The sequence below is a fragment of the Camelina sativa genome, chromosome 5 (assembly GCF_030686135.1).
Source record: "Camelina sativa cultivar CO46 ecotype springtype chromosome 5, ASM3068613v1".
Taxonomy (NCBI): Eukaryota; Viridiplantae; Streptophyta; class Magnoliopsida; order Brassicales; family Brassicaceae; genus Camelina; species Camelina sativa.
The window spans coordinates 31,233,400-31,249,523 of NC_141884.1; the positions used below are offsets into that span (position 1 = coordinate 31,233,400).

Here is a 16,124-nt window from a genome sequence, read left to right on the forward strand (position 1 = left end):
TAGCCTGATGTGCAAGTAAAAGAATAAATCGTAATGAAGAAACTCAAGAGACAGCTTCTCCATGTTGCGCGACCTGGCAAAATCGATCAAATTGTCAATTTGGTATGCCTTGCTGCTGACGCAGAGATGAAAACTCATGATCTTGGGAGCTAAATAGTTAGCTAGGGTTTTGTTTATCGAGTTAGCGTCCGAACTATGGCAATCGATGGAGAGAAAAGGTGTATAAGACCATACATGCCTCCATCGCTTGGACAAGACAGAGGTTCTGATCGCAAACTTAGTCGGAATAAAGGAGAAGATCAGTTGTAGTATCTCTAGAATTTGAATATCAAGATTAAGATTTATAAAAGCACTTCTTTTATTAGCTTTGAAACTCTCTCAAAACAAAGCCTCTCAAATGCTCTCTCTCTCAAACTCATACATTATTCTTTACCACAACACCTCTATTAATATAACCCCAAAACACCAAAACCAATTCCTAATAGGAAACCTTTTATGCTTAGATAACTCCTAAACATATTTGATCTTATCCTTCTTAACCATTGCTCGGTTAAGACCTTAACTTATTCCTCAAGTAAACTTTCAAGCTTATCCAACATTCTCCCCCATAAGCTTGAAACTCCTCTTCAAGGCTTCTTGTACACCAATGTGACCTCTCATTTCTTTGAATCTGTTCTTCTCGAGTGCCTTTGTCAAAATGTCAGCTCTTTGTGCAACTCCTGGAACATGCTCAATTTCAACCAGTCCATTCTCAATGAATTCTCTTATGAAGTGGTAACGTCGATGAATGTGCTTGCTGCGTCTGTGGAAGACAAGATTCTTAGTGAGTGCGATGGCAGACTTGTTATCAACTCGAATTGTCACCGAGTTACTTTCAGTCCCAATGATCTCTGCAAAAAGGTCTTAAAGCCAAATAACCTGCTTAGCTGCCTCTGTAGCAGCCATAAATTATGCTTCACTGGAAGATAGAGCAACAACTTGTTGTTTCTGAGAGCACCATGTGATGGGACATTCATTGAAATAGAAAACATGACCTGCAGTACTCTTTCCATCATCCAAATCCACACTAAGACTGCTATCACTAAATCCTAAAAAACATGTTTTGTTCCCTCGCTTGAAATAAAGACCATGAAAAGATGTTCCACAAAGATACCTTAAAACTTGCTTTAATGCGACTCCATGCGACTCTCGTGGTTCCTGCAAGTACTAGCTCAGAACACGAACAGGGAATGAAAGATCCGGCCGAGTACGGAGTAGATATCTAAGATACCCGATGATCCTTCTATAGTTTTTCTCATCAATGTGCTTCTCATGTGGAGCTTTAGAAAGCTCCAAACCAAACTCCATCGGGATAAGAACAGAGTTGCAGTTGCTCATTCCATTCTCGGCGAGAATTTTCTCAACATATCTTTCTTGTCTCAATACGATTCCATCTTTTCCTTGAAAAAACTCAATACCAAGATAATATGTAAGCTTTCCTAAATCGCTCATTTCAAACTTACTTGCCATTCCCCTTTTGAAATCGAGTATAAGCTCTAAGCTAGAGCCTGTGACTAGCAAATCATCCACATAAACCGCCACAATAAGGAGATGTCCTTGTTCTTGCTTTCTGTATAAAGAGGGTTCCTTGGAGCACTTTTCAAATCTTAATTCTAACAGAATTTGATTCAGCTTAGTGTTCCATGTCCTGGGTGCTTGCTTTAGACCATAGAGAGCTTTGTGTAGTTTGTAAACCTTTTCTTCCTTCCCTTTAGTGACAAAGCCCTCAGGTTGAGTAACATACACATCTTCTCTTAATTCACCATGAAGAAAAGCAGTCTTAACATCCAGATGATGTATTTCCCAGCCGTTCGTAGCTACTAGAGCAATAATAAAGCGTATTGTCTCAATACGAGCCACAGGTGCAAACACTTCATTAAAATCTATTCCATGTCTTTGTACATAGCCTTTTGCCACCAGCCTCGCTTTGTACTTGTTTACACTATTGTCAGAGTTGCGTTTCACCTTAAACACCCATTTTAAACCAATTAGTTTACATCCTAATCGCAAATTGACGAGACTCCATGTTTTGTTCTTGGTAATTGATCCAATTTCTTCTTCACACGCATCTCTCCATACTTTCAGTTCCATTGCTTCTTCAAAGGCTGAAGGTTCTCCATTGATAGTAAGTAACAAATGTTCTCCCTCAAGCTTTGCTAATAACACATAATCTTTCAAATAACTTGGCTTGGTAGTTTGTCTTGCTGATCTTCTAATCACAGGAGCTAATTGAGACGGTTCAAGGCCAACAGCTAACTTTGGTTCTAGTTTGTCACCAGACTCATCACAAGTATCTTCTTCTTCGATAGTGTCATTATTTTCATTCTCTCTATTTTCCTCTGTTTCTGCAACCACTCCATCTTCTCTGATTCCATTGTTCCCGGAATCTCCAATACTGAGAGGGAACATTCCTGAGTCCAAGGATGATTCTTCTGAATCTCTCCACATCCAGCTCTTTTTTTCATCAAAAATAACGTCCCTACTCACAATAATTCTTTGACTAATAGGATCAAAGAGTCGATATGCTTTAGACCCAGGTTCTATACCAAGGTTGACAAGCATTCACGATCTGTTGTCCAGCTTCTTGAGGTGTGGAGTCTCAATCTTTGCAAAGCAAATACATCCAAACACATGAAGATGTTCTACATTTGATTTCTTCCTCTTAAGTGCTTCATATGGTGTTAAATCCTCTAACACTCTTGTTCCCACTCTGTTGATAAGGTAAGTTGCATGTCTTACCGCCTCTGCCCACAGATAATTTGGCATGTTCATATGTTTTAAAATGCTTCGAGTAATCCCTAACAACGTTCGGTTCCGTCGCTCAACTACTCCATTCTGTTGAGGAGTGTAGGGTGCTGTAAGGTGTTTGTTGATCCCTTCTTTTTCACAGAACAGTTGAAATTCTCAAGAAATAAACTCTCCTCCCATGTTTATTCGAAATGTCTTGATAGTACTTCTGGTGTCATGCTCGACCATGGCTTTGAAGATTTGGAACTTCTCGAACACCTCACTTTTCTCTTTTAGGAGAATATACCACATATAACGAGAGTAATCATCAATCAATACAAAGATGTACCTCTTCTGTGCAGCTGTAGTTGGAGAGACAGATCCACAAAGATCCCCGTGAACGAGTTCTAGTGCTCGTTTTGCTCGATAAGAAGTTGTTTTCGGGAATGTTTTCCTTGCTTGTTTTCTAAATAAACATGATGCACACGTTTCTCCTCCTTTAGGAGCACTAGGTATCCCGGTAACTAGTTCTTTAGTCACCATCTTCTTAATAGTTTTGTAGTTGATATGTCCTAATCGAGCATGCCACTTTGTTGAATCATTCAGACCTGCAATCTGTAGACACTTTGTGTTTTCTACCTCCAGATCCACTTTATACAGCCTATTTCTTGAACGAATTGCTCTCGCTAGTAGATTTCCATCTCGATCATGCAATGTTAGAAAGTCCTCTCTCATTCCTACATTGCAACCAGATTCAGTAGCTTGTTCAAGGCTGATGATGTTGCTTTTAAGATCTGGGATGTAGTAAACCTCTGCCAATATCTTTTGTTCTCCATTCTTAGTAATAAACAGGATCGATCCTTTTCCTTTAATATCAACTAGTGAATCATTACCGAAGCTTAACTTTCATGTGACTCTTGTGTCAATTTTGCAGAACCATGCTCTGTTTCCTGTCATGTGATTGCTGGCGTCATTGTCAAGATACTAAATTTTGTCTGAACATGTATCAAGTTCTTTTGGCTTCACATTCTTCTCGTTAAGATACACCACCTCGTGCATCAAAAGAGAGTCTGCTTCATGAGTGTCTTCCTCTTCTTTCTCCTGCAGTTCTTGAAGTTTGATTAACTTAAGTAAGCGATCCGGACATTCAGAGGTGTAATGTCCTAGCTTATCACACCGAAAACATGTTATCTTGGTCTTGTCCCTTTGTTGATAGCCATACGCTCTTGATTGATAGCCAAAACGTTCATTACTAAACCTTCTGCGACCTCTTCCACGACTACGACCTGATCCTCTTCCTCTACCTCCATCATAATAAGATTCTTGTATCTGTGGAGCAGTGTTTGTATACATAAGCTTTCTCTGACCCTCGTGTGAAGCAGCGTTTGCATACATAAGCTTGCCCTGACCCTCGTGTGAATCTTCTTCTTCTTGGATTCGTTCTTTGTAGGTTTTTAATCTCCCAACAATGTCTTCAAATGTTGTTGTTTAAAGATCATGAACTTGTTCAAGAGCTGCGATTATATGGATGTATTTTTCTCTTGGTAAGCTCTTGAGGAATTTCTTAACGATCTTTGTTTCTTCAATGGTATCTCCTAAGGATGCTGATTTGTTAGAAATTTCAGAGATTTTTCCCACAAAATCATCAATTGTGTCGGTCTCCTTCATCTTTAATTTATCAAACTCAGTCATCAAGGTATGTACTCGTGCTTCTTTTACTCTTTCAGCGCCAATGTTTCTTGTTTTAATAGCATCCCAGACTGCTTTGGATTTCTCTTGATTCCCAACTTGTAAGAGTAGTGCTTATGGTATGGATTGAAACAGTAGAGCCCTGGCGAGATCATTCTTTTCGACATCATCTGATCTCGGATTAATTGTTTCCAAAACCTTGTTTACCCACAGCATCACCTCTATCTTCATGGATCAAACCGTGTAGTTGGAGCTGTTTAGCATCGGACATTGTAACGATGAATGAGCACCCTCATTTGGTTTATTGGTAGTTGAGGCTAATTCACTCATATCTTCAACCCAACGATTGTTATGTTTTAGCAAGGTCAATTATCAAAATAAACTTGATTGCTTTGATACCAAATCTAGAATTTGAATATCAAGATTAAGATTTATAAAAGCACTTCTTTTATTAGCTTTAAAACTCTCTCAAAACAAAGCCTCTCAATCTCTCTCTCTCTCAAACTCATACATTATTCTTTATCACAACACCTCTATTTATATAACCCAAAACACCAAAACCAATTCCTAATAGGAAACCTTTTATGCTTAGATAACTCCTAAAAATATTTGATCTTATCCTTCTTAACCATTGCTCGGTTAAGACCTTAACTTATTCCTCAAGTTAATCTTTCAAGCTTATCCAACAGTATTTCATCGGGTAAAGAGCTGATAATGTCCACACCGTCATCTCCGGTCATTCTGTTTTGGTGGTGATTGCCGGATTTAGAAAAAACTAGTTATATCATAGTTTTAAGTGGACTATACCCAAGTTGGTTATGGACCAATGCCCAAGTTCTAAATCCTTTTATTCAAACAGTCATTTATACACAAACTCTAGCCGGCGGGTACAGTCCAGAGATGAACTATAGAGCAGGGGTTGTTAGGGTTATCATATTAACCACGTGCTGACCTGCAATAACCCACAAGAAAACCGGTATCGCAGTGGGGCGGGCTAAATGCGACCGGTTAGTCTGCATTGACACCCTTAAAACTAACCTTCTTCACCTAGAGAAATTTGGATCAGACCGTAATAAAATCATTGGAAGTCAACTTAATCTTAGTCTAGAGAATCTATTTGTCGTGTAACAAAATTTAGAATACAAAAGACTTTTAAAAGGACGAGAATATGTATTGATTTGGTGAGAGAAGACAAAACAAGTTCCAACACATAGGACAGAACAAGCCATGAAATAACAGACACTTACTTGCGAAGTTAACATATGGATCTGAGTACGAATTATATTACGAAAGTTCCAATTTTTTTTTGCTTGAGGATAAAGAGTACTAAACTTTAGACAAAAACATAGCAACTTAGAGACAAGAAGCACAATGCCTTTTCTCAACTTCATTTCATCACCATTCCTATACGTCTACTCTTTAAATTCTTAAGAGAAAGACATGACTTGATAAAATTTCCACACATCATTATTCATGAATAAATTATCTCCAACCACACGTATAATGCAATGTTATGCATCTTTCTGTTATAATTCCTTCTTTCAGTCGCTTCTGTTACTTCTTTCTAAACCGATAAATTATAATTCCCTCTTTCAAAAGAGCGGTTTGATCTCGACATGCTATATATTGTCTCTCTTATGAACTCTCCTCTCCATCTTCTTGACAAGCTGGAGCTGTGTTTGCAACATTTCAACATCCGAACTCGTCTCAAACAACTCTTTCTCAATACCTTTGATCACTCATCTTCTTCCAACATTTCCTTGATTCTCTTATTCTTTTCCAACATTTGGTGATTCTAAAAGGCTCTTTTAAAGAGAAGCCAATGAAGTGAAGAGTCAGTTAAACGATCAACATTTGGGCTTTCCCAAGCCTTTTGTCACTTCCTCTCCAATACCAGTTTTTTTTTTTTTTTTTGGGCAAACCCTCTCCAATACCAGTTAAGTTCTTAAGTTTAAGTCATTTGAAATTTGGTATTAGAAAAAAAAAAAACAACAACTAGAATCAAATTTAGTTAAGTAATTGCCTTTAAAAGGCTATAATAATCCTTGCTGGGATCAAGCTGCCACGGAAGCTGACTCAATGTTTCTTGATCCGCCGTGGAACTTTGCGGCGCTCGTGCTTACTTTGCTGTCTAGGCTGAAGGTCTTCAGACATGGCGGATAGAATTTTGAGACTTTTCAAGATCTTAGGAGTGGCTTTCTTCGCAGATTTATAATGGAGGCCGAAAAACTTGTCTTTTTCCAAATCGAACCTCAAATACTCGGTGGAACAGTTCTCTATTAGGTGAAACAGGTGCTTCAAATTATCTACTTGCACTCCATTTACTTTCTTTACCTAATTTCCACCACACATAACGTATTCAGGGAAAATACATTTTCAAGTAACTCTAGAGTGTACGTGAAACTAAGTCTTAAGATTCACTTTTCATAAGTTATGTTTTGAAATAAAGTATAGAGAGTAATCAATAAATACATTACCTGCAAATCTTCAAAAATATCGAGTCCTGAATTGATATCATCCTCTAAAATCTGTACCAGGACCCAAAATCTTAGCTCTCGAAATTAACACGTTTAGAAATTAATGCGGAAAAGCATAACGAACCTGAGAAATAATTACTATCTGTTCACTGGCTTTTGTTGGCATCTTTTCTAAAGCACATTCGGAAACATAAGAACTATCAATGTATGGTTGAGTTAGAGGTACAAAAACAAGACCCCCGAATATATAGTAACTTGGAGGCTTGTCAAAATGATTCACTGGAACTAGCGGTTGCACCTGCATACATATTTCAAACCCGTAAAAATCCTTCACATTACATATTATGTGTTTTTACAAAATGTCAACGTCCATCATTTTTTATTTATTTGGGAAAAAAATTATTTAAAAAGGGAACGAGACATCTTACAGGTTTTAGACTTATATTGAACTCATGCTCTTTTCCTTCTCTTAAGACTTTAAATAACGCTGTGTCACTTGATTTCTTCATAGAAACCAAATGCTTGAAACTTATTCGTTCCTGTTTACGAAGAGGAACTGTACACATGCATGCATGGGAAAATTTGGTAAATTGGTTGCACATGAAAGAAAACAATTATAGTGTAGGACTAGCTATTTACCTCTACTATCATTTCCTATGGGAACACCATCAATTGCGAGAATAACATCATATTTTTTCAGAACATTGTGAGCATCTGCAAGCGGGTTTATTTGGTTTACGAGAATCCCTGTCATTTCTTTGCTCATCTGTAAGCAGTCACGGGTTTGGGCATGCTCCATAGTTTGATATGATAAATTTATTGAGCAGAAACTAACATGTTGACCACTTTCTTCTACACCATTTAAAAAATGCCTAATGACTGGAGTTGGAATTATGTAGCTGCAAAAGAAAAACATAAGCTAGTAAAATAGTAATACTGCAAACACACAAATTTGAAATACAAGCTTATTTATCATGTTCAGAGAAATAAGACTTTCATAGCAATATAGATTTTGGTTGAACAAAAAAAAAGCAATATAGATTTTAAAATCTGCTACCCAACAACTTATAGCAAGATTTAATTTCTGTTTTTAACTCACCCTATATTATCAGACGACCAAAGGCTTTCAAATGCTACACCAGCGACTTTGTTTCCCATGATCACCGGACCACCACTGTTTCCAGAATTGATAGCTGCATCTATCTGTATTTTCAATAGCTCCGTGGAGCTGTGACTGTATTTTCTCAGTTCAACTCTAGACACAACACCTTTTGTAACGGATATACTATCACCACCTGCATTTGAGCACGTTCGTTGTAAATAGTTTCTACGTAATGCATTGCATGATATTATCCTTTTTCTCAAGATCATTCTTAATTCAAAGTATGATTGATTTTTAAAGAAACATGTTACGTTGCTAACCAATCTTGGTATGATATTCAAAAATTTACCAATGAAAACATAACTAATTCGTAGTCATTAAAAAATTGAAATACCTTCCGGATAGCCAACGACGGCCACAGAATCCATTTGGCAGGGTATGTCTCCAAGCTCTAAAACATTCAGACCTTCCCAAAATTCTTCGCTATCGATCTCCAAGATGGCCAAATCACATTCATGACCAATCGCTAGAACTTTTGCTTTGTACTTTGTGGGTGAACCATGCTTTCGGACTTTAACGGATGTGTGATCAGCCACTACATGAGCATTCGTAAGGATCTTCTTTCCTGAGATTACAAATCCTACAACCATTCCAAGCTAAGTATGTAAGCCAAACCAAAATTTCCAACACTTTTATTGGAAAAAAAAAAAGATTCCTATAGCTACTAGACTAAAATTAATGTGAGTTTTAATATATGAATAAAGTTATCAATACCAGAGCCGGTGCATTCACTCTGCATACTAATCTGCCAAGGTTGAAAAATTCTTGGCTTGCTAAAGACGGTGAACACCTTCACCACCGAGTTGAAGGCCAAATCAATGGCAGAAGGAGTCGTCTTTTCTGTATCATCCACACTAGATACTTCTTTCCCTGGAAAAAACTTATTCTTCCAATCTTGAACGATGCTAAAGACCGGGAAGTTCTTCCGCACCAAGTTCAACTTATTTTCTTTAGCTTCAGCATACGATGGTGCAGCATGAGAAGAAAATAAGCGAAAATTAGAAGGTGGACAGCAGGAAATTGCGGTCTTCCGGGCTGCATTGCCGTGAAGAAGAAGGAATCCATGAACAGAAGCGCTCGAGCAGCTGCGAAGCCAGGACACGGTACGAACACAGAGGAACGACATTAGAGAAGTTTATAGTTGATGGTTTTGAGGGTTAAGAAGATTAGGTTTTTAACTTACACCAATAGGTTATCTATATATATTACTCCAATTACCAAAAAAGGAAAGAAATAAATTCGTTAAATAGAACATGTGCTTTGCAAAAAAAAAAAAACTCTTTTTTCTCTCTCGTCTTCTAAACCTAAAACCAGTGGCGGCCATAAATTTTTCAGATCTGAAACCGGAGTGCGGTGGCTTCTCTAGCACCGGCTCCGGTCTCCCCGTTTTCTTTCCTTCATGTTTTGCTTTAGTTTCCTTTTAAGTTATGGGAAGTTTATGGCCTTCGATTGGGGATTCTATCAGTTAAATCGTTTTGTGCTCTAGGGTACAGTGTTTTAATTTGAGGAAGTGGTCGAGGGGCTCAGTTCTGCTTGGTTTGTAGCTTTTGCGAGGAGGATGGTGCTGGATCTGAGATCGACGGAAACAAGCCATTGTTCGCCTGCTCACAACCCAGATTTGTCTCTCGCTCTTGTGCTTCAGTTTGTTTGGATGCCGCTTTGTGTTGGTTTGTGGGTGCTTTGTAGGAAGTCTTCACTTCGCCATTGTTTTTCTCACTCATCCTTTTTGCCTGGTTTTACTTATTAGGTCCCTTTTAGTTCGTCTCAGTTCTAAGTAGAGGTTCTTTTGTGTGAAGTTTATACTTGGCTCTCTGCTTCAGATCCTTCTACTATTAGGTGGAAGTTGCTGGTGATGGTAACCTCTGTAGATGGGTGTCGCTTCTGCTTCTGAATTTGAAGCTCATCGAACTGGTTTTGTTTTGCTCCTTGTCTGGAGGATGTCGGTTTGCATGCTATGGCTTCTATCTAGGCGTTCATTGACGTTTCAATCGCCGCATCTAAAAGTGTATTGAAGTTCTGTATTGGACTTTTGCTTGTCAGTTTATGAAATTTGTTTTCTGGTTTGGAGAGATCATCTCTCATTGTGATAGGAAGAAGCAGTTGTTGTTGATCGATGCTTTGGCCGTGGGCTACATTGGTACAACTCATTCGCAGAAACTTCAGAAGATATGATCGATTTGCTTGTTTAGACATAGTGTTTGTCTTCGTTATTATTGGTATTTTGCCTCTGTTCTTAGTTGTTGGGTTCGGTCTATTTCGTTTTTGGCCTTCAATATCTCTATTTAGTATTATAAGTTGTTTCCGAGGATTTATCCATTGTCCGTCCGCTTTAGACTCCCTCTTTTGGGCTTTAGACTCCGGGGATATCTTTGTTTTCCGCCGGCTTAAGATGTATTTCACCATGTATCATTTCAAGTTTAATCAATAACATCAGATGACAAAAAAAAAAAAAAGAACATGTGCTTTGCTTCCTTTTATAAAAATGTAAAGTTTTCAAATTCCACACCATAACTTCCTAATGATAAACTCTTTGGTGGGAGATTTGATTCCAGATGAAAAGCTATGAACTTCCTTATTTTTATTAGTTACTTTATGGGCATGCATATTTTTTCCTTGCTTATAGTATATATATAGGTCATATATTTAAATTTATAGGGAAACTGCAAAATAATGGATGCTTTTTTTTTTTTAAGTTTGTCCATATGTATTAAAATTGCTGTTGAAAAAAAAAAGTTGCCGAAAACATATGCCTGAATTCATCTCTTGTGCCCTATACCAGAAATTCATTTCTGCATTACCCCCACTTATTCTCACTACCCTTTTTTTAATGAAAGGACAAAACAGCCTTAACGTAATGTCCATAGTTTATTATTATTGAATTTAATCCTCTATATATTAAAAGATGTGTCATCACTTGAGAGCTCTGTCTCTAATTTATTATTTGCTTTTAATATTTTATAATATTACGTAAACTTGTCACTGTTATTTTTCTTTGTCAACTGCCACTGCTATTCAATTTATTTATATACACAATATTTTGCTCCTATAAATTCTAAAATTGGTAAATATTATTCAAAAATTGATAAATATTATCCTCTACATATTTTCAAAATTGAATCAATTTCACTAAGTATTGTAATATAATAATATAACTATATTATAAGATGTAAAAAAAATATGAATGTAAAACCATATCTTCAGAAATATAAATAATGTTACTTTTCAAATAATTTATAAAGCTCTAATGGTGAAAACATCGAAGATCATTTGAAACTGGCTTAACGTTTATTCTTTTGCTAAAAACAATACCTAAATTTGTCCAAAAAAAATCTAATGATCACCAATTAAAATGACATGAATATATTTTTTAATTTGGATAACGATGTAGTTAAAAATTATATATAAATATGTAGTTATAGTGTTTTTACATAAATCTTAAAATTTAGAAGATCCTGTCCAATAAAAATGAAAAAAAAAATAATATTATACTACTAGTTGAGACACATTTAGTTATTTAGCCTTATTTTGATTTATTATTTACAGCTATATGCCATTGTGTTTTTAACAAAAAAAAAAAACAAATGTATTATTCTTAAAAACTTTATCACATAACTTTATTAATATAAATTAAGTTTAAGCTTTAAATATATTTTATATATTAGAAAAATAATTTATTGAAATGCATGTGTGTTATCCACGGATTTCATGAATTCAAGCGAGACATATGCAAAGATATTTTGCGGCTACAAATATTTAAATCCGTTGCGGGATGGTTTAGCGGACGGGTTTGACCGGGTTAACAATTTTATTAAAATTATTTGGTTCATGAAAAATTAGTTTTTGTGGTTTTTATCTGATTTGATAGTTTAAGATTTTGATAAAAATCTAACCAATCACTAATTCGGTTCACATTCGATCCAGATCTGTCATCATGTCAATCAATCTAAAATTTATGGTAAAACGGTTTATATTTTAAACTTTTATAAACTTGATGAATTAAAACCAATATAAGTTTGTATTATAAATGTTATACTAAATATATATATATATTTACAAATGTAATATCTCAAACAAAAATTTCACCCCGTACAATAGCACGGATTATTACCTAGTGGTTTATTATTGAAATTCAAAATTAACTGTAGACTTCCTACCAAAAAAAAATTAACTGTAGACTTTAATTCAAATTCCTAGGTAAAACTATTTTTATATTTAAATTCCGTATGTTTTGATTTCAAAACTGATGACAACTTCTAATCTTTTATAGATTTACAAATCAACAAACAAATTAACGTCCCTAATGATGAAGAAGAGCATCCAAATGCCAAAATATATTGTAGTTTAGACATAAATATATAATGAAAACCTTTTTTTTTTTAAAGAAAGGTTTTAAATATTTTAAAATTTAGAATATTCAGCTTTATTTTTAATTATATTTATTTGGTATTTTGCTCGAGAAATAAACATCACTTTAAAGAGAACTTGGAAATAAATATCTCGAGAAATAAAATTTAGAACTTTTGCTCGAGAGCAAATATCACTTTAAAGAGAACTTCTAGATAACATTAAGAGAATAGGGAGATTTACTCAGATATATTCCAAATTAGGTATTATTACCAGAACCAACAAATATTTTTTTTGTTACTAGGATATTTCGGGTATTTTTAAAATACTCAGTGTGCCCTTGTTTTATGTTACAGGAAAAAACATAATTACAAAAATGTCATTGCCACATCAGACGCTACTTAAGAAATCGCTGACGTGTATTAAATAACTCAGCCGTAACGTGTTACAGAGGTAATCACGGCTGAGTTACAGTTCAGTTCCGGCTGATTTATAGAAAAAATATTTGAGTAAGAGTGGACGGCTGACTTAGAGTATAACTCAGCCAAGCGTTACGGCTGACTTAATGAAATCTGGCTGAATAATGCTATAACTCAGCCGTCCTTACGGCTGAGTTTTCACCAAATGGTTGAGTTGTCAAAATTTTGGCTGAGTTATCACTACGACACGGCTGAATTAACTTTTTACGGCTGACTGAGTTATGAACAACGGCTGACTTATGAGATGTCGTTACGGCTGAGTTATGGTTAAACACTATAACTCAGCCGTCATAAGCTGACTTATCGGACAACTCGGCCATTTTACGGCTGACTTAGTAGCAAAAGATTAATTACTAGAATATCATTCAGTTACGGCTGACTTATTAAACGATATGGCTGAGTTATAAATTTTCAGTTGATTAAGCGGCTGAATTTGGCAGCTATTTTTTTGCTTTTTAATTACTGTAATAGTATTCATGTTGCAGCTGAGTTATAATCTTGTTTGATGGCTGATTTAATTAGGCTGATTTACATGTTCGTTTGGTGGCTGACTTGCCACTTCGAACGCATCATCCATGTCATCATCTTCTCCGGAAATACGAAACGTCGTTTCGACTTCCATCTTCTTCACCTGGTTCAAAAGTGAAGTTCTTTACCTTCTTCTTCACCTTGTTCTTTACCTTGTTCTTCACCTTGTTCTTCACTTCTTAATTTTCCTCATTCTTATTAATTTTCTTTATTCTTCTTCATTTTCTTTCATGGATCCAGTTCCGGTAATTGTTGTTTTTGGTAATTGGGTAAAGAAACACAAATATGTATTTAACACCGATGATAGAGGGTGTAGAGTTGTGTAGATAGATGCGGAAACAACGCACGACAAGCTTGTGAAGCTTGTTCTCGATGATTACGGATTGAACGCGAGGAAGGATGAAACGGCTAATAAGTCAGCCACGAAGCATTATAACTCAGCCGTCATATGAATCTAAGAGACCTTTCGTTTTCCCTTAAGTATTATAACTCAGCCGTCAAGTAATAAAATTCAGTTGTTTACTTTTATTTCTTGTTATAAGTCAGCCACGAAACATTTTAACTCAGCCGTCATATGAATCTATGAGACATTTCGGTTTTCCTTAAGTATTATAACTCAGCCGTGAAATAATATAAATCGGACGTTTACTTTCAGCTTATTTATTGTTATAAGTCAGCCACCAAGCATTATAACTCAGCCGTCATATGAATCTACGAGACTTTTCGTTTTCTCTTAAGTATTATAACTCAGCCGTGAAATAATATAAATCAGACGTTCACTGTCAATAATGACGTGAAATCGTTTGCTGATGTGTATTTTTTTTTAATATTTTGAGAATTAAAAATAAAAAAAATTAACCTAAGGGGTAAATTGTAATTACACTCACAGCACTAATATCTGAATAAACCAACTTTTGGAGTACATCTAAGTAATTCTTTCAAGAGAATATCGTAAAATATTGAAAGACTAAAAAAATTATTTAGTTTAAGTCTATACGATAATAATATATAACTGTCATCAATCGTTGTTTTGTAAGGAAGTGTAATAATCGTCTCAATCAGTAATTTGAACCCAGTTGTATAGCGGTAACCTCCCAACCGTATAAACCATTGTCACCAGTGTTTTCCATTAAAAACTCCATGAACGAACTCATGAGTTTCGGCTCAAACGAAGTCAGGAAGACCAAATTTTTCGGTTTCAAGCATTGAGCTGGATCACGGCCTTGCAGATTCAAATAGCTTTTAATATGACTATCCTGTAAAACATAAAATGTTTAATGCAAACTTAGATCTTAAAGATTCTTTCTCAATATACACTAGAAAAGAAAAAAAAATAACTCATGGGAAGAATACATACCGGTAGTAAGTTGCGGTCCACAATGTTTAGTTTTAGCGTCTTTACTCCAGGTGAGTTTCGTAGCAGCTTTGCTATACCAGGAATGACAGACGGAACAATCGTTGTTTCAAGAGTCAAAACTTCGACTTTCATTGTCGGGAAAGGAACATCAATGACGTTAGCAAGAGATAAAATCTAGCAACAGATAAATGAGAAAATAAGAAGTACACTCTAATGATAAAAGGCGACAAAGGTACTTCTTGGAGCTATTATTCATGTTTTCATAATAATCTACCAAAGACAAAGAAGGATATATATATATATATATAACCACTATAGTTATTACCTCAAGAATGAGAGCACCAAACGTAAGCTTCTTTACATTCTGAAACTTTTCTAGAATCTTTGGCGCCATCTCTTCAATAAAATTAGTTCCGGTACAGTTATAGAAAAGAAAATCACTGGAACGGTAGATGTTAAAGTAAGCTTCGGTTAAAGAAGAGACATCAACTAAACCACATTGTATCTTAGAGTGCTTCAATCTCAAAAAATGGATATGTGGTGCAACAATCTGCTTTAGTCCCGGACTATCTATATCCAATCTCTTTAACCGCATCGAATGGGTCAGATCAAGACGCTTAACTTTGTGACAGTGATGCAATGTCAAGCTCTCGAGCAGTGGTGAGCAAGAAAGAATCTGAGCTAACGATGTATCAGAGAGTTTGCAAGAACTCAAGGACAAGTTCCTTAACGATGTCCAAGACAAGATATCAGTAGTTTCCGGGTCGACCAAGAGTAGCCTGATGTGCAAGTAAAAGAACAAATCGTAATTAAGAAACTCAAGAGACAGCTTCTCCATGTTGCGCGACCTGGCAAAATCGATCAAGCTGTCAATCTGGTGTGACTTCCTGCTGACGCAGAGATGAATACTCATGATCTTGCGAGCTAAATAGTTAGCTAGGGTTTTGTTTATCGAGTTAGCGTCCGCACTACGGCAATCGATGGAGAGAGAAGGTGTATAAGACCATACATGCTTCCATCGCTTGGACAAGACAGAGGTTCTGATTGCGAACTTGGTCGGAATAAAGGACAAAATCAGTTGTAGAATCTCGTCGGGTAAAGAGCTGATAATGTCCACACCGTCGTCATCTCCGGTCATTCTGTTTTGGTGGTGATCGCCGAATCTATAAAAAAAACTAAGTTATATCATAGTTTTTAGTGGACTATACCCAAGTTGGTTATGGACCAAGGCCCAACTTCTAAATACTTTTAATCCATACACAAACACTAGCCGGCGGGTACAAACTAGGGGGAGATAGGGTTATCATATTGACCACGAGCTG

At 36.0% G+C, this 16,124-nt stretch overlaps 2 protein-coding genes and 1 pseudogene across 2 annotated transcripts; all 3 read right to left on the reverse strand.

Annotated features, from left to right (window-relative positions):
• Positions 1-588: 588 nt before the first annotated feature.
• Positions 589-4,161, reverse strand: LOC147944536 (uncharacterized). The gene is made up of 6 exons (XM_087512629.1): positions 3,768-4,161; positions 2,994-3,644; positions 2,119-2,303; positions 1,225-2,004; positions 1,035-1,113; positions 589-890 (listed from the first exon to the last, which is right to left on the reverse strand). Exons 1-6 carry the CDS (start codon positions 4,159-4,161, stop codon positions 589-591), a joined length of 2,391 nt encoding a protein of 796 aa, XP_087368755.1.
• A 2,370-nt stretch (positions 4,162-6,531) lies between these two features.
• On the reverse strand, positions 6,532-9,220 carry LOC104787270 (putative protease Do-like 3, mitochondrial). The gene is made up of 9 exons (XM_010512811.1): positions 9,036-9,220; positions 8,809-8,999; positions 8,429-8,674; positions 8,032-8,227; positions 7,572-7,831; positions 7,361-7,488; positions 7,057-7,230; positions 6,933-6,983; positions 6,532-6,789 (listed from the first exon to the last, which is right to left on the reverse strand). Exons 1-9 carry the CDS (start codon positions 9,218-9,220, stop codon positions 6,532-6,534), a joined length of 1,689 nt encoding a protein of 562 aa, XP_010511113.1.
• A 5,283-nt stretch (positions 9,221-14,503) lies between these two features.
• On the reverse strand, positions 14,504-15,940 carry LOC147944537 (F-box/LRR-repeat protein At5g02910 pseudogene; annotated as a pseudogene).
• Positions 15,941-16,124: the final 184 nt, after the last annotated feature.